The sequence below is a fragment of the Mastigoproctus giganteus genome, chromosome 10 (genome assembly GCF_048544385.1).
Source record: "Mastigoproctus giganteus isolate SK-2022 chromosome 10, ASM4854438v1, whole genome shotgun sequence".
Lineage (NCBI taxonomy): Eukaryota > Metazoa > Arthropoda > Arachnida > Uropygi > Thelyphonidae > Mastigoproctus > Mastigoproctus giganteus.
In genome coordinates this window covers 183,506,854-183,532,123 of record NC_143584.1, presented here as the reverse complement: position 1 = coordinate 183,532,123, position 25,270 = coordinate 183,506,854, and the positions used below count along the sequence as shown (strand labels likewise).

Sequence of the window (25,270 nt, the reverse complement as noted above, 5' to 3'; positions counted from 1 at the left end):
ATTTTCCCATTGACAGTGAATGCATCCACTACAAAGCTGTAGTGGATGCATTCCAGGCGGCCCAAAAGAAAACTTTCTTTGCAGTTGGAAAAAAAAAAATTGCAACAAAAGTGTGTAGACTCCAAAAGAGACTATGTTGAAAAGTAAAGTCTTACCAGATTCCTCAAATAAATTCTTCATATTCAGCCCACAATCTTTTCAAATGCCCCTCATAGATTCTAATAACTTTCACGTTTGGGGGGAGGGGGTTCTGCATAAAAAAAAAAAAACCTAAATAGTCTACATAAGTAGCTTCTTTACCATGGGGATCATGCCATGTTTTTTTGAAAAAATTACATGAAATGAGCACAATTTTTAGACATATAATTATCTGTTCCATTGTATGTTTACAATATGTGTGGAAAATATTTTATAAAGTAGCTGCATTGTTTAAGATTTGAAAACAGTATGTAATGAAATAAAGTTCCCAACAAGTAATGGGTTGGTGACATTAAACATACATAATGTTCCAGTAATTTCCATATAACATACCTCATAGCTCTTTAGGCGAATAAAGTCAACAGAAATGGGAAGAGAATTTTCCGACACATAGCTATGGTATAATTTAACCTTTTCTATAAGATCTGTAAAAAATTTATAACCTCCTTTGAGAACACAGAGAGCTATTAAGGATTCCTCTCCTAAATCTTTAGCGATATTTATGGCTATGCGCTCCACTCTGTAAAATATTAATTCAAATAATTTGCATCATTCAAATAAAATATTCAAATATTATAATTAAATATCTAAAGAAATAAGAATACTTCAATAATATTTTAACAAAAAAAAAAAAAAAAAAAAAGAGTTAAAAAAAACATAATTTATAAATATACAATGTAATGTTCACATCAAAATGATAATTTGAAGATAAGCAAAAGAGAAAATGGGCAACTTTTCCAGAGGCCTACCTCATCAATGGTGAAAATGAGGGTCAACAAAGGAGAGGGTTATGAGGAAAGTATCAGCCCCCACCTCCAATGGGATCATATAAAACAGACTCTACCAGCACTTAGCCTATGCAGATGATATAGTGATGACTGCAAGAAACCCACATATTCTGACAACAGCTTTTGAAGACTTGGAGAAAGAAGCAGAACGGGTTGGGTTGAAGGTAAATGAAAATAAAATGTAGTTTATGATTACAGGTGGGAGGGAGAGACAAAGAATCCAACAGATCTGGCAAACAGCAAAGCATAGTTTCAATAGAACAGAATCCTTCAAATATCTGGGCGCTATGATTCAACATGATAGTAGTAACACCCCAGAAATTCAGGCTCATCTTAATGCTGGTAATAGATGATATTTTTCCCTGCAGAAACACTTTCGATCAAAACTGCTCTCTAGAAGAACAAAATTAGTGTTATACAAAATGGTGGTACGACATGTCGTGACTTATGCTAATGAAACATGGATGCGTAAAAAGGAGGACGAAAAATCTTAAGATATTAAGGAAAATCTTTGGCCCCATAAGTTGGGGAAGAGTGGAAAATAAGGGCAAACCAAGAGCTGAAGGAACTGTATGAAGAACCAGATATAGTAGGAGTGATAAAGAGCTCAAGATTTAGATGAGCAGGCCACATTATACGAATGGAGGAAAACAGATGGCCAAGGAAAGCAATGGAAGGGCAAACAGGAGGAAAAAGATTGAAAGAAAGACCGAGAAGGAGGTGGATAGATAGAGAATGACCTACAACATAGAGAACAACCTACAACTTATTATTATTATTATTATTATTAGCTATATGGTGCAAGGAAGCCTGAGGCTTATGCTGCACTAGCCAAAAAAAAAAAAAAAAAAATCCCGAGTTACCCTGAGAGAGAGAGAGAGAGAGAGAGAGAGAGAGAGAGAGAGAGAGAGAGAGAGAGAGAGAGAGAAGGGAATCACCAACAAAGAGAAGAATGATGATATCCAGCTCAGGACCCTGGGTGTGCCAAGCTCATACTCCCCAGATGTGAGCTCCTGGGGTTGCTTTAAGGTGAGACGATGGAGAACAATAGCCAGGGAAAGAGACAGTTGGAGGAAAATCATTGAGGAAACCAAGGTTGTAAAAGGACTTTTAGAACCTTGGCTTCCTCAATGCACCATGGAGTAAGTAAGTAATGGTTTATTACATATAGAATTTAATTACCTTCAGTGAGTCATAAAAATAATTTAGTAAATAAATAATAATACCATCATATAAGTTATAAAACAGAATAAATATCATAAAAGATTAATTCAATAATGCTGCAAAACCTTCATCAACATTTGCTACTAAGCATCACTCAAGGCAGGAGACTTTTTTTATTGGCTTATATCTGATGACCATTTCAACATTCCGACTAAAAGCACAATACATACTGCCATAATCCAGGGTCTCAAACATGTTAAAGTGTCACATATAGACTATGTGCAGCCTACCAATCCACCTTCTGTTGACTTCTCAGTGATTTTATTCTAATTAAAAAGTGTGTTAAGTGATTTAAGAATTTTTAAATTTAAAACACATGAATCATCATTAGAAAATATTTCATTAAAAAGCCCTACAGCAGGTACCATATATGGCAATTCCATTTGTTGAGTGGCAATTCAAGTTGAAATGAGCTTCATCAGACACAGAGTTTTGTTTGATATTTTGATTGTCTTAATTTTTTTTTTTTTTTTTTTTTTATGTGAACCCCAAACACGAGAGGTATTAGAACCTATAGTACTTAGTACCGTGCTTGGGTTGGAGGATGAGAAGACGAAAGAAGATATTTGTTTACATTGGACTTGAACTTCTGTAGATTGTAATATTCAGAAAATACGTATGAAGGAAGGTTGTTCCAGAAAACGGCAGTTGAATGAATAAATGAGGAAGATGAAAAGTTGGTTCTGTGGGTTTGAGGTTGGACAGTAAATGGATGTTGGCTGGTGGCGGCACGTGTTCAGACTGTTTTGAAAGAGAGAGCAGCAGGAATTATAGAAGCCAATTCAGAAGAACAGTGCCCATGGAAGTATTTGTAGAAGAGGCACGCAGCAGAAACAGTATGTCTATGAGAAAGCGAGTGGAGAGACTCTGTTAGAGATGAATCATTAATTAACCTAACTGCCCTCTTCTGAATGGGATCAAGAAGCCTGAGAGAGGTTTTGGGGGCACCACCCCAGATGTGGGAACAATATTCCATGGCAGGGCGGATTTGCGATTTATACAGAGTGAGCAGCTGTTTGGAAGAAAAGTAAAGGCGAGAGCGAAAGAGAAAACCAAGTTTTTTTAGATGCAGAGGAAGCAATATTTGTAATGTGCTTGTGCCAAGAGAGAGATTAGAAGTCAGGGTAATCCCTAAAAGAGATATATCATTTTGCCTAGAAATCATAGTGTCACTAAAGATAAGCATAGGAGCAGAAGAATCCTTTCTGCGAGATATAAGACAAGACTGAGTTTTAGAAGGGTTGAAATCAACTAAGTTGTCTTTGCCCCACTGGAGAATTACCTGAAGATCGGCATTTAAGGAATTGGTAGCAGATTTTCAAGAAGTTGAAGCTGATTGAGCAGGACAAGGTTTCTTAAAATGGAAAGTGGAATGCAATGTGCTATCATCAGCAAAACTACGGATAGGATTCCCAGTCAATGGAAGAAGGTCATTAATATATAAGAGGAAAAGAGTGGGGGAAAGAACTGAACCTTGGGGGACACCAGCATTAGTGGAGAAGTTAGAAGACAGAGAGCCATCTACCATCACCCTCAGTGAGCGATCAGAGAGAAAACTGGATAACCAATTACTAAAAACAGTTGGCAAACCGTAAGATGGAAGCTTGTTTTGAAGACCTTTATGCCAAACACGATCAAAAGCCTTTGAGATGTCAAGAGCAACTACTTGTGTTTCACCAAACCTTTCCATTGAATTAGTCCATAAATGGGTAACATAAGCCAGAATATCGCCAGTGGATCGACACTGACGGAATCCATACTGGCGATCATTGATCAGACGGAAGTCATAAAAATTTCCGCACGTCTATGTGTATAATGGAGGTGTATAAGGCCTTGAATGGTTTGAGCATGCTCGGTGCCGATGGGGTTCTTCCTCTTGCTCAGAATAATCACCTGAGAGGGCATAGGTTCGGATTGAGGAAGGACGGATGTAGGATGGATGTGTGGAGGTTTGCCTTTAGCCGGCGGGTGGTTGGTTGGTGGAACAGACTTCCATCCCTTGTTGTGTAAGTTGATAGCCTAAATAAATCTAAGGCTCAACTGGACAGGTATTTTGAACGAACAGAGGGGTGAAATGGAAGTGGTTTTTTTTTTGGTTTTTTTTTGGCTGATGCTGCATAAGCTTGCTTTCTTGCATCATATGCCTCTACTAATGCTAATGCTAATGTCTGTGACAACCTCAAGGACCAGTTAAGGACCAGTCAATGTCTGTGACAACCTCAAGGACCAGAAACAGTTAAATGTTTTACTTTGGTGTGACAGTACTGGAATCTGTTCCCATAATCTGTAGGCTTTAGGTATGAGCAAAAAGGAGTTTGTGGAAATCTGATCAAAATTCTTGCAAGATTATTCTCCTGACTTGTGTCGTTCTAATAATTGTCTCTGGTAATAACTTTTTTGGGGCTTTACTGCACTGTAGCACTTACTGCCACAATTGTTTTTCTTATTCTAATTCGAAATAGACAAAAGCCTTTTCATTTTACAAGTGGCATGTATTGTGTATACACTATCAGCCTGCAAGTAAAGATACTAGTCCAACCTATAAGCCCTTAAGAGATGCTGGTGTAACTTTAGCATTAGTAGAGACACATGATGCAAGAAAGCAAGCTTATACAGCATCAGGCAAAAAAAAAAAAAAATTCCCATTTCACTCATCTATTGGCTTCAAAAGATTGTCCATTTCTTCCTTGAATTTATTTAAGCTTTCAACTTCCACAACGACAGATGGAAGTTTGTTCCAGCAAACAACTACCCCACTGGCTATAAAGGCAAACTTCTGCACATCTATTCTACAACTGTCTTTCCTCAGTTTGAATCTATGCCCCCTCAGGTTTGTAATCTGAGCAAGAGGAAGAATTCCATCAGAATTGAGCCTGCTCAATCAGATCGCTTCACAGGTGCCTAAGTCTCCAGAAGCTGCAATTTGCAGAACTTAAGCCTTTTTTATAAGTGTTGTTACATGCCTCTGTACTCATTCTAGCAACTCTACATCCTCCTAAAATGAGGCTTCCAGACCTGTATGCAGTACTCAAGGTCTGGAAGCCTGACCATTGCTTATACAAGGAGATAATCACCTCCTTATCCCTGCTCACAAAATTCCTGTATATCATTGGCAAGACCCCATGACTTACTTTCTCTGGCAGCCTTACTGCACTGCACAGAAAACTTCATATCTGACAGCAAAATTACTCCCAGGTCTCTTTCATTCCCCACTACCCTGAGTGTAACACCACATAGTTGGTACATTTCTCTGGGGTTATTGCTACCCATATGTAATACTTTGCATTTGTCAATGCAAAACTTCAGTTGCCACTTCTCAGCCCATCTACCCAACTTTTCCAGATCCTTTTTCAGCAGCATGTTGTTGTTGTTGTTATTTGGTTTTTAGGAGCATTAGCAACTAAGGCCATATTGCTCCGGGATATGCAGTGGTCATTCCCTGACCTTTCCGCATCCTCCGTTTTTGGTGGTGATGGGCTCGAACCCCGGTCTAATCAAGAAGCATGTGCTACGCACTGCTGCTCCTTCCCACCTGGCTAAGGAGGCGCCCAGCATACTGTCATTACTGTTATTAACAACCCTGCCAACCTTTGTATCGTCTGCAAACTTTGACATTAAGCTTGATATACCTTCATCAATATCATTGATAAATATACAAAACAACAATGGGCCCATCACCAAACCCTGAGGGACATCACTAATAACATTAATCCACATAGAACAGCACCCATTGATTACCACTCTCTGTCTTCTCCCACTCAACCATCCTTTTGAGAACTATTATGAGTTTGAAACTCTGTTACTATCAAATTATATTCAGAACACAAAAGAAAATTCAATACCCATATGTAATACTTTGCATTTGTCAATGCAAAACTTCAGTTGCCACTTCTCAGCCCATCTACCCAACTTTTCCAGATCCTTTTTCAGCAGCATGTTGTTGTTGTTGTTATTTGGTTTTTAGGAGCATTAGCAACTAAGGCCATATTGCTCCGGGATATGCAGTGGTCATTCCCTGACCTTTCCGCATCCTCCGTTTTTGGTGGTGATGGGCTCGAACCCCGGTCTAATCAAGAAGCATGTGCTACGCACTGCTGCTCCTTCCCACCTGGCTAAGGAGGCGCCCAGCATACTGTCATTACTGTTATTAACAACCCTGCCAACCTTTGTATCGTCTGCAAACTTTGACATTAAGCTTGATATACCTTCATCAATATCATTGATAAATATACAAAACAACAATGGGCCCATCACCAAACCCTGAGGGACATCACTAATAACATTAATCCACATAGAACAGCACCCATTGATTACCACTCTCTGTCTTCTCCCACTCAACCATCCTTTTGAGAACTATTATGAGTTTGAAACTCTGTTACTATCAAATTATATTCAGAACACAAAAGAAAATTCAATACCCATATGTAATACTTTGCATTTGTCAATGCAAAACTTCAGTTGCCACTTCTCAGCCCATCTACCCAACTTTTCCAGATCCTTTTTCAGCAGCATGTTGTTGTTGTTGTTATTTGGTTTTTAGGAGCATTAGCAACTAAGGCCATATTGCTCCGGGATATGCGGTGGTCATTCCCTGACCTTTCCGCATCCTCCGTTTTTGGTGGTGATGGGCTCGAACCCCGGTCTAATCAAGAAGCATGTGCTACGCACTGCTGCTCCTTTCCACCTGGCTAAGGAGGCGCCCAGCATACTGTCATTACTGTTATTAACAACCCTGCCAACCTTTGTATCGTCTGCAAACTTTGACATTAAGCTTGATATACCTTCATCAATATCATTGATAAATATACAAAACAACAATGGGCCCATCACCAAACCCTGAGGGACATCACTAATAACATTAATCCACATAGAACAGCACCCATTGATTACCACTCTCTGTCTTCTCCCACTCAACCATCCTTTTGAGAACTATTATGAGTTTGAAACTCTGTTACTATCAAATTATATTCAGAACACAAAAGAAAATTCAATATTTTGGAAAAGAGATAAAATAATGCTCGCAAGTGTAACCCTAAAACATACAAGAACAGTGGTAATAACTGTTCATAAAATACTAAACTGTATTCAGCAATGAAATTTTTCGATTAATTACTAAAGAAAAGTTTTCCAAAAATAATTATCTTACCTGTCTTGGACCATGCCACCTGGAATAAGAATGCACTCCAAGGCACCATCATAATGTTTAGGAACAGAAAAAAATTCAGGACTAAATCCCTCATAATCATCTGCAAGCTAAATAAATTAGAAAAACATACACAAATCAATAGGAAATGTTTCAAAAATTAATGAGGTAAAAAAAAAAAAAAAATTCTTTAAGTATCTAAAGTGGTTGATAAAGTTTATACATAAAGCAGTATACACTCATAGTTTTGTGGACCATAGTCCACAAAACTATGAGTTACAACAACAATTGAAAAGTTTGATCAAAGTTGCATATTGACATGTTTTGTTCTCTTTTGCTTATTATTAAAAGAAGTTTAAAGCAAATAAAATGACTCACAAAAAAAAATTAAGATCTATTAACCTGCACTACAAAAGTACCTATGTAAAATTTTTTACATTGTTTCCTATATTGAGCCCTACAAAATATATTTGGCGGGGATCAGTTGAATGGTCATTGTCACTTATTGCATATTCAAATCTTTATGATGCCACAAAATATACTGTCTATTAAAAGTGTGAACCATGTATGATTTCCATAAATCATAATTATAAGCAGGCATGTCAAGGTAGGAGATGATACAACTGCTCTGGGCCCAAACATTACGGAGGGGATTCAGAATTAGTATCCATGCCCCCCTAAAAGGAAAGGCAAGCTGTCCAAATGAAGCACATTCTCCAGGTCCTGCTGGCTCTTGATGCCCCTAATTATAAAAACTCATCTAATTATACACTGAGTGATCACTGAATTATGACCACCTACCTAATACTTTGTAGGTCCTCCTTTTACCCTCAGTACAGCAGCTATTCGACATGGCATTCATTCAACAAGATGTCAGAAGCATTTGGGAGGTATGGTCAACCAAGCTGTGTGTAATGTGGCCAAAAATGCAGGTATGGAGGTGATTGGCATATCCAGATGCCTGATATGCCTTTCCATAGTATCCTACAAGTGCTCTATGGGATTGATATCGGGGGAGCTTGGAGGCCAATCAATATGCTGAAAGTCAGAACTGTGTTCCTCAAACCATTCCTGCACAACAAGTGCCCGATGGCTTGGTGCATTGTCATCTTGGAAGACACCATTGCCATTCAGGAAATAGTGCAACATAGCGGGGTGTACACAGTCAGTAAGCAGTTGACAATAGCAGAGACCGCCGATACGTTGTTCCACATGCAGCAGGGGTCCAAGTTCCTGCCAGTGAAACATGTCCCACACCATACAACCGCCTCCACCGGCCTGCACTTTTGATACCATGCATGATGGATCAAGAGTCTCATGTTGTGATGCCAAATCTGTACACGACCATCCACAGTGTGGAGTAAATAATGTGACTCATCTGACCAGCACACCTTCTTCCAGTCTTCTAATGTCCAACTTGCATGCACTTTGCACCAGGCGAGCCTTTTATGCTGTTAGGAGAGGATGCCGTAGGGGTCGTCTGCTGGTATAGCCCATACATGCGAGTGTGAGACACATGGTCATGCCAGATATTGTTCCGGGTTGGCTCATGTTGTATTAGGTAGTCAACTCTTCAACAGTGCTGTGCCTGTTTGCCAGTACGAGTTGCTGGACCCAGCACTCACCTCTAACATCAACCTTTAGCTGACCTTTGCAGTTTTGCTGTCGGGTCATTGTTTGACCATTTTGACAGCAGTCCTGGCACTTTAACTATGGCGGCTCTCAAACACCCCACAAGTTCAGTCATTTGGGAAATTGAGTCACCAGCTCGTTGGGCATCCACAATCTGTCCTATATCAAAGTCCAATAAATCATTCCTTTTACCCATCATGCTCGGAAATTTACTACCTACTGAACCACTGACACGTTATCTATGGGGCGGCTCCATAGCCAGGTGGGCAGGAGCAGCAGTGTGTAGCACACGCTTCTTGATTAGACCAGGGTTTGAGCCCATGACCACCAAATACGGAAGATGCGGAAAGGTCAGGGAATGATCACCGCATATCCTCGGAGCAATATGGCCTTAGTTGCTAATGCTCCTAAAAACCAAATAACAACAATCTATGCTACATAGGTCGACTAACTCTGCACTCTCGTACCTCAAGTGGTCAAGGGTCGCATTCAGTTTTCATAGGGGTGGTCATAATTCAGTGATCACTCAGTGTATGGTAACCAATAAAAAGATTTTTTTTATATAATAATACTAAATTTTTCAGTGAAAATATACATGGTCTAATGGTTCCAAAAATAGACACCAAATTGCATTCTTTTATACATAAATCAGTTAGTCTTTGTAATTATTCAAATTTAAATTTTAATGACCACTGTCATAATTGAGTTTAATACAAATAATTAAAGCAACGCTGTGTTGTCATGTGTTGCACTGATGATTACTTACCCATCCAGTGATGGGGGGGGGATAACCTCTAATGGTCATATATATATATATAGTGGCATGCATTACAAATAAATAGTAATCATCATCATCATCATCATCATCAGCCATTTTCAATCCACTGCAGGATGAAGGCCTCTCCAGCAACTTTCCAGTTCCTTCTGTTTTGAGCACTGGACATCCATTTACTACCCACAAACTCATGAATTTCATCTATCCATCTCCGCCTTTGTCTTCCAGGTTTTCTTCTAGCTCCTCTTGGATACCATTCTGTTATTTTCTTAGTCCATCTGTCATCATGTCTTCGAGCTATGTGTCCTGCCCAAGACCATTTTAGTTCTTTAGTTTTGATAAGAATGTCCTTTACTTGAGTTTGTTGCCTAATCCATGTGTTTCTCTTCTTATCTAACAGTCTTATTCCCAATATGATTCGTTCCATTCTTCGCTGTGTAGTTCTCAGCTTCTCTTCCATTCTTTTGGTGAGTGCCCAAGTTTCACTTCCATAAGTCATGATGGGGAGTATACATTGGTCCATTATTTTACGTTTCAGACAAACTGGGATATTGCTCTTCAGTATGTGACTATATTTCCTGAATGCTATCCATCCAAAATTTATTCTTCTCTTGACTTCCAGCCATTTATCATTATTACAGCTAATAACTTGTCCCAGATAAGTATATGACTCCACCTTTTCAATTACTGCTCCTTCAATCATTATTTCCCTTTCTGTGGCATACTTGTTCATCATTACTTTTGTTTTAGCCATATTCATCTTTAGTCCAAAATCCTTACTAGCTGTGCATAACTGATTAAGATTTTCCTCTAATTCTTTGGGATCATGGCTTATGACCACAATGTCATCTGCAAATCGTAAATGGTTTAGGTACTCTCCATTCACATTGACTCCTTTCTGCGACCAGTCTAATCTTCTGAAAGATTCCTCAAGGGCAGCAGTAAACAGCTTCGGAGATATTGTGTCTCCTTGTCGAACTCCTTTCTCAATTTTAAATTTCCTACTGTCTTTGTCTAGTCTAATAAAGGAGGTAGCACTCTTGTATATTTTCTTCAAAATCATAATATATGGGGTATCAATGCCTTGTCTTTCCAGTGCCCGAAACATTGCCTTATGCTGTATGGAGTCAAATGCCTTTTCATAATCCACAAATGCCAGGCATAATGGTGTTTTATATTCATTTGCTTTCTCCATTAGCTGTGATATTACATGAAGGTGATCCATAGTTGAGAATCCTGTCCTAAAGCCAGCTTGCTCTTTTGGTTGATTCTCATCCAGTATTCTTTCTAATCTGTTAGTAATGACCCTTGTGAACAACTTGTAGATGTGGGATAACAAGCTAATTGGTCTATAATTTCCAATTTCTGATTTATCTCCTTTCTTATGCAGCAAAACTATGATTGCATTATTCCACTGCTTAGGCGTCACACCTTTTCTAATGCACTTTGTGAAGAGCCTTGCCAGTTTTTGTGTTATGTCTCTTCCTCCCAATTTTAACAACTCTACAGTAACTTCATCTTCCCCCGGGGCTTTCTGATTCTTCATTTTCTTCAATGCATGCTCTACCTCATCAGGAAGAATATTGGGTATGTCGTATGTGTTGCTACGTTGCAATCCATCTTCCCCACTGCTGGCATCATTCCCCTGCTCCTTGTATAATTCTCTATAGTAGTCTTCTGCTATTTGAATTATGCCTTCTCTGCTGTTTATAAGTACACCATCACTATTCTTCAGTTTCAGTATCATTTGTCTTTCTGTATTACTGCTCATGGCTGCTGATTTAAATCCTTTGTTTTCCCTTAATGCTTGTTCTACTTTTCTTGTGTTAAATCTTCTTATGTCCTCTCTGAGTCTCTTTCTAATGGCTTTGCATAACTCAGTATACTCAATTTTCTCCCTGTCAGTGTTTTTCTTGCTCTTCATTTGTCGTCTTTGGTTCATCATGACAAGTGTTTCTTGACTAATTTTTTCTTCTTTGGATTTCTGTTTCCCTATAGGTTTCTTGGGCTTTATCACTTTCAGAAAGTTGTAATATTCCTCGTCGATATCTTGGTCCTGAGCAGTCTGCAGAAGCTCAAACTTGTTCTTAATTTCCAGTACATACTGCTTTTTCTCCTCCTCTGTTATTTCAAAGACCTTTGTATTATTTACTCGAGTCAGTTTTTTCCTTTCCTTTCCTACATCTATATCAAGTGTACATCTTACCATTCTGTGATCACTTCCAACATTTACCTTATTCAGGACGGTAACATCATTCACAATATATCTTCTGTTAGTGAGGATGAAGTCGATTTCATTAGTAGTTAATCCATTTGGACTCTTCCATGTCCACTTTCTGTTCACCCTTTTCTTGAAAAAAGTGTTCATTACTGACAGTCCTTGAGATTCTGCAAATTCCACAAGTCTTTCACCTCTTTCATTTCTTTCACCAATTCCAAAATTTCCTATAGTTCCCCTTTCTGTGCTGTTTTGTCTTTTTCCAACCTTAGCATTGAAGTCTCCCATAATAATAGTGTAGTGGGTTTTCTGCTCATCTAGAAGACTCTCAATTTCAGTGTACATTTCTTCAACCTCTTCATCATCATGGCTCGATGTTGGTGCATAAATCATTATAATCTTTAGCTTGTATCTCTTAGAAATCTTGAGTATTAGTCTTGACACTCTTGGTGATGTACTTTTGAATTCCAAAATGTTGTTTTTAAAATCTTTATAGACCAGAAACCCAATTCCACCTTCACTCCTTTCACTGTTTCCATTGGTGTACAGCAGATTTCCACTTGATAAACTTATAAGTGATTCATTTCTTCTTCTTGTTTCAGCCAAACCGATGATATTCCAATTCACATTTTCTAATTCCTTTTCCAGCTCTAATATCCTGTCTTCACCGATGAGTGTTCTTACGTTATAACAGGCCAAGTTCAGTTTCCGTGCATGGCAGCCTGGTCGTACCCAGAGATTCTTAGCACCCTCTGCTTCCACTCTAATCCTCTCGCTGCCGTAAGAGGGAGAGTGAAAGCTGCTGGGGACTGAGGGCCATTTGTTTCGTCGTGCTTTCATATTGCTGGAGGGGTTGGTCTTTTCCTCTTCATGCTGACCAGGCATCTTGAAGAGAACCACTCTACACGTTCGTTGCCACCTAAGTGACGTAACAGGGCTTACCATCGAGAAGGTGTGCATGAGTGGATTTTAGGGAGGCAGGCCAACCGGACTTCTCCTAAATCTTCTGTAATAGAGAGATATTGGATCCATCAGTGTTTTAGGCTGAGTGTCTGATAACACACAGGATACCTGTTCCCCTCTAAGCCCCTAATATGCCTCTATATTACTAAATAGTAATATGCCTCTTATTTTGAGATATACTCTTTATTTATACACCAACATCAAGACAATTTGTTGAGATAATCTTGTTATATAACAAGGCATGGGTGTGCAAGAAGAAACACAATGAAATCCAAAATATAATAATCATTAAATGTCATAATGCCACCTGGCAGCATATCTCACACAAAAAATTTCATATGGTATAGCCTAATCAATTCACTGTGTTCAGTTTTAAGGAAGTTTGCCATCTGGGATATAATTCAGGCTTGCACCAATCCTGTTGTTGTCTTTCTTAACTTTTATGACACTAAGGATTTTAAGACATTCTAGTTTGACTGAACATTATGGAGAGGATCCAGATTCTGCTACCCCCATATTGTTTTACAACAGATGTAAAAATAAAGTAGTATACATCTTATTTGATGTTTTACCTCCATATCAAAATGTGAATCTATAAATAACTATTTTTTAATATATATTTCTAATTAGTGACTGCATGGTAAAACCACACTTTAAGATCTCTACTGTATTATTTGGATAGCACAGCATTTTTCAACCTTTTAACATCACAAAAACTTCAATGAATATTTGCATCCACAAAAAAATCATGAACGGTATATTTGCATATACAAGGATGATTCAAAAGGCTACGATATTAGTATTAGTAGTGGCAAATGATGCAAGCCCCAGGGGCTCAAATCTGGTGAGTATGGACTTGGCACACTCAGGGTCCTGAGTGCTGGATATCATCATTCTTCTCTTTCTTGGTGATTCCTTTCTACTTCTGTCAATCTCTCTCTCTCTCTCTCTCTCTCTCTCTCTCTCTCTCTCAGGGTAACTCAGCAATTTTTTTTTTTTGGCTGGTGCAGCATAAGCCTCAGACTTCCTTGCACCATATGGCTAATAATAAATAATAATAATAAAAAAAAGCAAGCTTATACAGCATCAGCAAAAAAAAATTCCCATTTCACCTCTCCATTCTCTCCAATAGTTTGTCTAGTTCTTCCTTGAATTTAATTAAACTATTAACTTCCACAACAACGGATGGAAGTTTGTTCGGCCACCTGCTGGCTTGGCCAATTATTTGTCACCTGATCTCAGAGAATTATTTTTAATTTGATCTCAGTGATCAAAAATATGCCCAGTTTAAAGGAAACTGTGCAACTAAGAAGTTTCCAATTGTTAAAAGTATTATAAAAAAACAAATCACAAAACAAAAACTTTGACAGGAAGCCCACATGAATGATCACATGAAACATCTGCACATCTATTCATCCTTAATTTGAATTTGTACCCATGGGCATAGTCTGAGCAGGAGGAAGAATCCCATCAGCTTTGAGCTTGCTCAATCCATTCAAAGCCTTAAACACCTCAGTCAGATCACCACATAAGTGCCTAGTTTCCTGAAACTGCAATTTTCAGAACTAAAGGCTTTCTTGGTAAGAGCACCAATTTGTTTCCATCGTCAATCTTGTTGCCCTTCTCAATACCTATCAAAATATAGAGAAGGGCAACAAGCAGCTAGCTCTACATCCTTCGTAAAATGGGGCCTCCAGACCTGTATGCAGTACTCAAGAAATGACCTGACCATTGCTTATACAATGGGATAATCACCTTATCCCTTATCACTGACAAAACCCCACGAACTGTCCTGGCCGCCTGTCTGCATTGCTCAGAGAACTTCATTATCTGACTACACAATTACCGTCAGGTCTTTTTCATTTTCCACTACCTTGAGTGCAGTACCACAAAGTTGGTATGTTACTTTGGGGTTACTGCTACCCATATACAGTACTTTGTATTTGTCAATGTTAAACTTCAATTACCATTTCTCAGCCCATCTACCTAATTTTTCTAGATCCTGTTGTAGTAGCATACCATCATGGTTGTCATTAACCACCCTGCCAACCTATGTATCATCTAAAAACTTGTACATTAAGCCTGATATGCCTTGTAAATTTTTTGTTATAGTAAACTTGTAAGTTTACTATACAAAAATGCTACATTTAATTAGCAAAAAAATTCTATTGATATTAAAATTAACAAAGATGTACAAATACTTAATGCTCTGCAAGAGCATTAAGTATTTGTACATCTTTGGTTACACTATTTATATCACTTGGTTATCAAGAAATTGGTGTCTTCAAATTCTCTTTTAAGTGCTCAAATATCTGAAAGAATCATACTATGAGAAGGAATTCCTAAAATTTCAAATACAGGTTTTGCCATATTATCAAAACTTTTATGGGATACATGTGAATAGACAAGTGAATGAGTTCAACTGAAAATTGAACCTGGGTGTTAAATTAATCACGGAGAATTATAAATTGAAATGGGTAAAGAGAAGGGCAATGAAATTGATGAGGGGAACAAAGGGGTGCTCTTACCAAGAAAGCCTTAAGTTCTGCAAATTGCAGCATCTGGAGACTATCCGCGAGGCAATCTGACGGAGGTGTTTATGGCTTTAAATGGTTTGAGCAAGCTCAATGCTGATGGGCTTCTTGCTCAGATTATGCACTTGAAGGGACGTAAATTCAAATTGAGGAAAGACAGTTGCAGAATAGATGTGTAGAAATTTGCTTTAGTCAGCAAGTGGTTGATTCGCAAGTGTCGATCAATTCGGCCCTGGAGGGATTGTGCAAGGCTCAAGGGGTAGAATTTTTTTCAGCCTGGACTGTACTTGTTAACAGGAGAGATTGCTTCTACAGGGATGGGATACACTTAAATAGAAAGGGTGCAAGAATTTTTGCTGATGCTGTCGAGGCAGTGTTAGGTGGGTCGGAAAACTGCTAGTTGGGGGGGATACAAGGACTAATAGATTAACAGTAGCCACTGGCAGAGGTGGAAGTGATTCTTGCACTGCTTCTATTCAAATGAGCAGAAGTCTGAAAAACAAGATGCAGGATATTTCAGAGACTGCTGGTAGTCATTGCGTTACAAGTAAACACATGGGTTGTGTTAGGGTAGCTAAGAATAGAAACAGGTGCATGTATACCTGCGTGTACACCAATGCTAGGAGTTTGGTAAATAAATTTGATGAATTTGAGGTATTGCTCAAAACATCAAAGGCAGATATTGTTGGGATATCAGAGACGTGGTGTCACACAGATATAAGTAATGCGGAACTGGAATTTGGGGAATACAATGTATATAGAAAGGATAGACAGGACAGGAGGGGAGGAGGGGTTATGCTATTAATTAAGAAACACAAAGTCAAAGGAAGTGAAGCCAGTTGACATCGATGGACAGGGCAGTGTCGAGTCAGTTTGGTGTGACTTAAGCATAGGGAAATCAAAATTGAGAGTAGGAGTGTGCTATAGGCCTAATGACTCTGATGAGTATAATAATATATTGTACAGGGAAATAGAGTGGGCCAGTAAATCAGAGAGTCTTATAATGGGGGATTTTAATTTCCCAGATATTGACTGGAATTTGTGGGTTGGTCACTCGCACACTAGCAAGGCTTTTGTGGATTTATTGGATGATTGTTTTCTACATCAGCATGTTCGTGAGGCAACAAGAGGGAGCAATACTCTTGATCTGATTATCAGTAGTGATTCTTCATGCATTAAGAACCTGCAGATAAATGAACCACTAGGTGGCAGTGATCACAGTGTGTTGAAGTGGGATTTACTCAAGGAGGTAACTACCATCAGAGGTAAAGGGAAGGGCTTTTGTTTTCGTAAAGGCGACTATGATGGTCTGAGACAGTATTTAAATTCTATACAGTGGGACCAACTGATGATGTTACCAACAGCAAACTCAAAATGGGAAGCATTCAAGGAACTAATCTTGGTGGCTACCAGGCTTTACATACCAAATAAGAAATATTGTTCAAGGTTTAGGCCTAAATGGTTGTCAGATGGACTAATGAGACATGTGGCAGAGAAGAAAAATGCATGGGATACATACAAATTAATGGGTGACATGGAAGCCTATGATAGATATAAGTTGGTCTGTAACCAAGTCACAAAGGAGATTAGGCAGGCAAAGGCAGACTACGAAAAATCCTTGGCAAAGGATGCAAAGAAAAACAGAAAGGAGTTCTTTACATACTTGAACTCGAGAAGGAAAGGGATGAATCAGATTGGTCCACTGGATATTGATGGTTCAACAGTTGAGGATCCTGCTCAGGTGGCTAACAATCTAAACGAGTATTTTGCATCTACATTCACGCATGAGGAGTTATTCAGGAAGGAGAATGATGTAGGTAAAGTAAACATTGGCAGTGAGCTGGATGATTTTGTAATAACCGAGAGGAAAGTGGAGGAGAGATTGTTGAGGATAAACATAAATAAGGCACCTGGGGTGGATGGGATCTATCCAATTATATTAAAGGAGGCAGCAAAGGAAGTATGCAAACCCCTAGCCATAATTATGAGAACTTCTTTGGACTCAGGGGAGGTACCCATAGACTGGAGATGTGCAAATGTAACCCCAATTCACAAAGGAGGATCAAAGGCTGACACAAGTAATTATAGACCTGTTAGTTTAACTTCTGTTCCAGGTAAATTAATGGAGGCACTGGTTAAAGAAGCACTGCAGGATCATCTAGACAAGAATTCAGTTATAGCTCAGACGCAGCATGGTTTTGTTAAGGGCAGGTCTTGCCTGACCAATTTGATTGGATACTATGATGTAGTCACAAAAGAACTGGATGCAGGGAATAACTTTGATATTATATATTTGGATCTTAGAAAGGCTTTTGATACTGTTGCGCATGGAAGACTGCTGCACAAATTGGAGCAGTGTGGCATTGGAGGCAAATTGCTGCTATGGATAAGGGGATGGTTGAGTGGCAGAAGACAGAGAGTGGTAATCAATGGACACTGCTCAACGTGGACTAATGTTATTAGTGGAGTTCCTCAAGGTTCAGTGTTGGGTCCATTGTTGTTTTCGGTGTTTATGAATGATATTGATGATGGGATATCAAGTTTAATGTCTAAGTTTGCAGATGATACAAAGGTTGGCAGGGTCGTTAAGGACACTACTGACGCTATGCTGCTGCAACAGGATCTGGAAAGGTTGAACAGATGGGCTGAGAGGTGGCAAATGAAGTTTAACATTGACAAATGTAAAGTACTACATATGGGTAACAGTAACCCCAGAGCAATGTATCAACTCTGCGGTACTACACTGACAGTGGTGGAGAATGAAAAGGACCTGGGGGTAATTGTGCAGGCAGATATGAAGTTCTCTGAGCAGTGCAGACGAGCTGCAAGAGTAGCTCATGGTGTCTTGTCAATGATATACAGGAATTTTTCTAGCAGGGATAAGGAGGTGATTATTCCCTTGTATAAGGCAATGGTTAGGCCACATCTTGAGTACTGTATACAGGTCTGGAGGCCTCATTTCAAGAAGGATGTAGAGCTGCTGGAACGGGTACAGAGAAGGGCAACAAGATTAGTAAATGGAACAAAGGGTTGCTCTTACGAAGAAAGGCTTAAGTTTTGCAAATTACAGAGTCTGGAGACTAGGCACCGGCGAGGTGATCTGATAGAGGTGTATAAGGCTTTGAATGGTTTGAGCATGCTCAATGCCAATGGGATTCTTCATCTTTCTCAGAATAATCACCTCAGAGGGCATAAATTCAAATTGAGGAAGGACGGATGTCGGATAGATGTGCGGAAATTTGCCTTTGGCCAGCGGGTGGTTGGTTGGTGGAACCGACTTCCATCACTTGTTGTTGAAGTTGATAGCCTAAACAAATTTAAAGCTCAACTGGACAGGTATTTCGAACGAACGGAGGGGTGAAATGGGAGAGGGTTTTTTTTTTTTTTTTTTTTTGGCTGATGCTGAATAAGCTTGCTTTCTTGCATCATATGCCTCTACTAATGCTAATGCTAATGATTGCAAGAACAAACTTCCATCTGTCATTGGTGGAAGTCGATAGCTTAAATAAATTCAAGGAAGAACTGTTGTTGTTATGGAGGCTTAATGGCACATAAGCTGCTAAGGCTATAAAGGAAGAACTGGACAAACTTTTGGAGCGGGTGGAGAGGTGAATGGGAAGCGGGGTTTTTTTGGCTGATGCTTTATAAGCTTGCTTTCTTGCATTATATGCCACTACTAATGCTAATTGATAACTTCAGGAGGAGTCCAATTTTTAAAAGTATTTGTACCCACAATGCTTTGCAGTAATTTCTGCTGATAGACTGCACTATTTCTTTCTCTGTTTGTTTAGTAGATGGCATTAGTTATATTCAGTATTGACAGGAAGCTTTTTAAAGGAGGATTTTTAAGTTTATCGGTTCTCAAATGTAGACCTTTGTTGCTGGCAGCTTGGTAACAAATGATCCCACCCATTTTTACACTGAGTGCACAAAAGTGACATTGTTCCCTCAACCAGTTGCATGGATTGAAGTGAAACTAAAGAATTTTCAAATTTTAACTCCACTGAAAACCATTTTGCCTTACAACCACACTGCCTATTGCAGGCAGATATACCCTATGTGTGAGTAGAAATAACGTTGTTATCTCTGTAATAAGTCCTAACCAGAGTTGTGGGAAAATGACATGACCTTTTAACTAACTACCAATTATAAGTTCTTTACAAGTTTGAGAAGCTTATATATCTGGTAATGACTACAGTTACTTACAACCATGCCCATGGATAGCACATTGTTTATACTCACTGTCCTCCAGACCATTTTGGAAAATGTCTGGGTTGGAATCCTGTCAACATTGCAAGGAAAGCTTGTGGTTTTTTTCACATTGTGATCAAACTTGTTGGTCTCAGATGAGGACGAGGTAGCAAGGTTTCTTTCTCCAAAAAAAAATCAGGATTTTTTTTCATCCAGCAAAGTAGGCAAACTGACCAGAGACAAGGGCAACTTGCACATAATTACATTTGGGAAGTATGAATTATTGCTCAGGTAACCTGTAACTTAAAAGGTTTGTTTGCTTGTTTGTAATAAATTTACAAATTAATTTACATGAACAGTACTGTTCCTGTATCCACTCACAGTTATAAAAAATGTGACCTCTTATAAAGGAAGGATGATGTTTTCCATTCTTAAATTTAACAATATGAAGCAAAGGTAAACTTACAGCAGATTCCAAAAACAGATCTGTCTTAGTGCCCACCATAAGTGAGAAGCTGCATAGACAAGTATTTAATGGGTTTTATCAACTCTAAAATAGAAGGGCCTAATAGTTTCGCATTTATATAGAAATATATATATATATATATATATATATAATATTTTTTTTTTTTGAGCAGAATTAATAAAAATTTCAACATATTTCTTCTTCTACAAGTAATATTAAACAGAAATAAGGGTGCAAAATTTATTTTCAATTTTTAGCTCATCTATTTTATAAATTTGAAAATGGAAACAACTAATAGTTTCATGCTTACATTTTATGTTAATGAGCTTTATTCCCTTATTCTGAGCAGAACTTATAAAAGTTTTGTTTCATTGAAAATTATATTTTAAAAAAACACAAGAATTTTTAAAAATAAAAATTTTTAATTAAAAAAATTAAAAGATATAAATAATAATTAATGTAACCCATTCACAAAAGGTCCAGTATTGGTATACTGCAATATTAAAAAATTTTAAAAAAACAAAAAGTTTTTCAGGAATAAAAAATAAATTTGGGAACCTGTCAGATCCCGCAGGCTTTTTTGTCACTATTGGAGATGCAGTTACTGCCAGGTTAAGCACTCAAATTTACACCTGCCACTCATTTCATATATATGTACAAGGAGAAATATTAAGAAACTTTTATTAATTCTGCTCAAAACAAAAAAATTAACTGCATAAATTTTCTAGTTAATAAAACCAGTAAATGAACAAATTTCAAAATTATGCATGTGCACATATTTTTGCTTATATATTGCATATATAAACATTATATATATATATATATATATATATATATATATATATATAATTAAAACTATTATGCCATTAAAATTATTTCAGTAATAAGCTATAATACTTGCCATAAACTATAAATTGTGTTCATGAACTAGCATGTTCAATGCACCAATTACTTATATGTAATTAAGGGTAATAGTGAAGAAGGGTAAAAGAGATTTTAAAACTAACATTAGCAAAATAAATACCGGATTAATATTATTGATATTTAAATTTATCACCTGCTGATTACAGCCTGTATACCTGATGGGCACTCAACGGGGACCAACACCCATCAATGTACAAGTGAAAGCAATCAGCAATATACAATGTTTCTATGATCCATATTACCAGGTGTTTATTAATAGATATATAATAGATATAGAATTTTATTGGAAAGTATAGTGAAATTATATCACCTGGGGAGGGTGGGTTGATTTGGTTTTAAACTGGAAAGAATGTGGTTAATTTAGTTGTAAACTGGAAATAATGTACTGTTCGTCTTATATATATAATAATAGGACCAACGGTCTATTATTATATATATACAGACATGGTTAGGCTGCATCATGAGTACTGTATACAGGTCTGGAGGCCTAACTTTAGGAAGGATACAGATTTCCTGGAACAGGTGCAGAGAAGGACAGCCAGATTGGTAAAGAGAACAAAAGGGTGCTCTTACCTAGAAAGGCTTCAGTTCTGCAAACTGCAGTGTCTTGAGACCAGGCACCTGTGGGGAAATCTAACTGAGATGTTTAAATTCTAGACTGGATTGAGTAAGCCCAATGTTAATAGTATTCTTCCACTTGCTGAGACTACACACAAAAGGGAGCATATATTCAAGTTGAGGAAGGATGGTTGTAGGCAGAGGCAGACTGGGTCAAAAATTCTTACCAGGGAAAATTTGTAGCGGCCTCGTGCTAGTGTGCATTAGCATCAGTAGAGGCATATGATGCAAGAAAGCAAGTTTATGCAGCATCATTCAAAAAAAAAAAAAACCTTCCCATTTCACCCATCCATTCGCTCCAAATGTTTGTCTAGTTCTACCTTGAATTTATTTAAGCTGTCAACTTCTACAATGACAGATGGCAGTTTGTTCCAACAATCAACCACGCATCTATTCTACAATTGTCTTTCCTCAATTTGAATTTATGTCCCCTCAGACGACTAATCTGGGCAAGAGGAAGGATCCCATCAGTATTGAGCTTGCTCAAACCATTCAAGGCTTTATACACCTCAATCAGATAACATCGCAGGTACCTAGTTACCAGAGACTGAAATTTTAAAATCTTAAGCCTTTCTTCATAAGAGCAACCCTTTGTTCCATTCACTAATCTTGTTGCCCTTCTCTGTACTCGTTCCAACAGCTCTACATCCTTCCTAAAATGAGGCCTCCAGACTTTTATGCAGTACTCAAGGTGTGGCCTGACCATTGCCTTATACAAGAGGATAATCACCTCCTTATCTCTGCTAGAAAAATTCCTGTATATCATTGACAAGACACCATGAGCTACTCTTGCAGACTGTCTGCACAGCTCAGAAAACTTCATATCTGACTGCACAATAACCCCCAGGTCCTTTTCATTCTCTACAACCTTGACTATAGTACCACACAGTCGATGCATTACTCTAGGATTATGGCCATATTGTAAGGAAGTGTGGTTGGAGGATTATGAATAACTAGTGTAATTATCAATCATTAATTTTTTAATGAATTTTAAATATAAATCACAATTAATTATTTTATCAAAAAAACAAAATATTTTTTCATTTATTTAACAATACTTAATGTAACCTCAGGGTCTCACATCTGGTGTGAGTATGGGCTTGGCACACCCAGGGTCCTGAGCTGGATATCATCATTCTTCTCTCTCTTGGTGATTCCCTTCTACTTCTGACTCTTGTTCTCTCTCTCTCTCTCTCACTGGATAAATCAGAAATATATATATATATATATATATTTTTTTGGCTGCTGCAGCAAAAGCCTTGGGCTTCCTTGCACCATCTGGCTAATGATAATAATAATAATAAATAAATAGTGCTAGCTTCATAATCATAAAGATTAAGCTTTATTGCAAATTGTGGAATGAATGAAAGGGAGTAACATTCCACTGAATTTTGGAATGTTAATTAACTCTTAACTCATTGGTGGTCCCTTTAACTCTTAATTCATGGGTGGTCCAGTTAACACAAATTAAGAGCTAAAGGGATTAACATTCTACAATTGAATGGTGTCTGTAAAACCTATATACCACCTCTTCCACATACTGTACTGAGAAGTCATGATTTTCATAACCATACCATAGCTGCCACACTACCTTGAATTAATATGTATGGTAGCCACTAGCCGCAACAGCAACCTGGTGGTGCTGCTTTTATCAATCAAACTCTAACAGCATTGATGCAACTAATATACAGGCAAACAAAACATTTCTAAATGACTTGACTCATATATTACTGTGGATAAGGAAGACCTGTATTTTTTTTATGATTTTTGTGCATTTAGTTTGCATATATAAGTCAACTGCTTCTATTAGAATGAGCAGCAGCCTGGAAAGCAAGGAAATGGATATACCCAGGACTGCTGGGAGTCATAGTGGAACAGGTAAATACATGGGCTGTGTTAGGATAACTAAAAGTAGGAACAGGTACATGTATACTTGCATGTACACCAATGCTAGGAGTATAGTTAATAAATTTGATGAGCTTGAAGTGATAGTCAAGACATCAAAAGCAGATATTGTTGGGATATCAGAGACGTGGTGTTACACAGATATAAGCAGTGCAGAATTGGAATTTGGGGAGTACAATGTGTGCAGGAAGGGAGGAGAGATTATGCTGTTAGTTAAGAAACACATAAAATCTAAGGAAGTGCATCCAATTATGTTGGTGAACAATGCAGTGTTGAGTCTGTTTGGTGTGACATAAGCACTGGGAAAGGAAAAATGAGAGTAGGTGTGTGTGTTATAGGCCTAATGAATCTGATGAGTATAATGAGCAATTGCACAGAGAAATAGAGTGGGCCAGTAAATCAGAATGTCTTATAATGGGGGATTTTAACTTTCTAGATATTGACTGGAACTTGTGTTTGGTCACTCGCACACTAGCAAGACTTTTGTGGATTTATTGGATGACTGTTTTCTACAGCAACATGTTCGAGAGGCAAGCAGAGGGAGTAATACTCTTGATCTGATTACCAGCAGTGATTATTCATGCATTAATAATTTGCTGATAAAGGAACCACTGGGTGACAGTGATCACAATGTACTGATGTGGGAATTACTTAAAGAAGTTTGGCAGGGTTGTCAAGGACACTACTGACACTATGCTGCTGCAACAGGATTTGGAAAGGTTGCGCAGATGGGCTGAGAGGTAGCAAATGAAGTTTAACATTGACAAATGTAAAGTACTACATATGGAAAACAGCAACCCCAGAGCAACGTATCAACTCTGTGGTACTGACAGTGGTAGAGAATGAAAGGAACCTAGGGGTGGTTGTGCAGGCAGATATGAAGTTCTCTGAACAGTGCAGATGGGATGAAAGAGTAGCTCATGGTGTATTGTCAATGATATATAGGAATTTTTCTAGCAGGGATAAGGAGGTGATTATTCCCTTGTATAAGGCAATTGTCAGGCCACACCTGGAGTACTGTATACAGGTCTGGAGGCCTCATTACAAGAAGGATGTAGAGCTGCTGGAACGAGTACAGAGAAGGGCAACAAGATTGGTGAATGGAACAAAGGGGTGCTCTTACGAAGAAAGGCTTAAGTTTTGCAAATTACAGTCTTTGGAGACTAGGCAGCAGCGAGGTGATCTGATAGAGGTGTATAAAGCCTTGAATGGTTTGAGCATGCTCAATGCTGATGGGATTCTTCCTCTTGCTCAGAATAATCACCTGAGAGGGCATAAATTCAAATTGAGGAAAGACAGATGTAGGATAGTGTTGATAATGTTGTTGAAAAAAAGCCGTGAATTAGGGTTGAATTTGAAAGTGTCTACAATTCTGCAAAGACACGATAGGAGGAAGGATATGATGAGAGCCCTGTCGATCAATTCAGCCCTGGAAAGATTGTGCAAGGCTCAAGGGGTAGAAATTTTTTCAGCCTGGTCTGTACATGTTAACAGGAGAGACTGCTTCTACAGGGATGGGATAATAGAAAGGGTGCAAGAATGTTTGCTGATGCTATCGAGGCAGTGTTAGGTGGGTCGGAAAACTGCTAGATTGGGGGGATACAAGGACTAATAGATTAACAGTAGCCACTGGCAGAGGTGAAAGTGATTCTTGCACTGCTTCTATTGGAATAAGCTGCAGCCTGGAAAAT

General features: G+C 38.3%; 1 protein-coding gene across 1 annotated transcript in view; it reads right to left on the bottom strand.

Moving 5' to 3' along the window:
* LOC150079615 (hypoxanthine-guanine phosphoribosyltransferase-like) overlaps window positions 1–25,270 on the bottom strand; it is a 95,373-nt gene that overhangs the window by 51,014 nt on the left and 19,089 nt on the right. The window contains exons 2-3 of the mRNA XM_090383136.1: window positions 7,357–7,463; window positions 532–718 (exon numbers count right to left, since the gene is read on the bottom strand). Coding sequence (XP_090239262.1) covers window positions 532–718; window positions 7,357–7,463 — 294 coding nt within the window. The remainder of the gene's footprint in view (window positions 1–531; window positions 719–7,356; window positions 7,464–25,270) is intronic.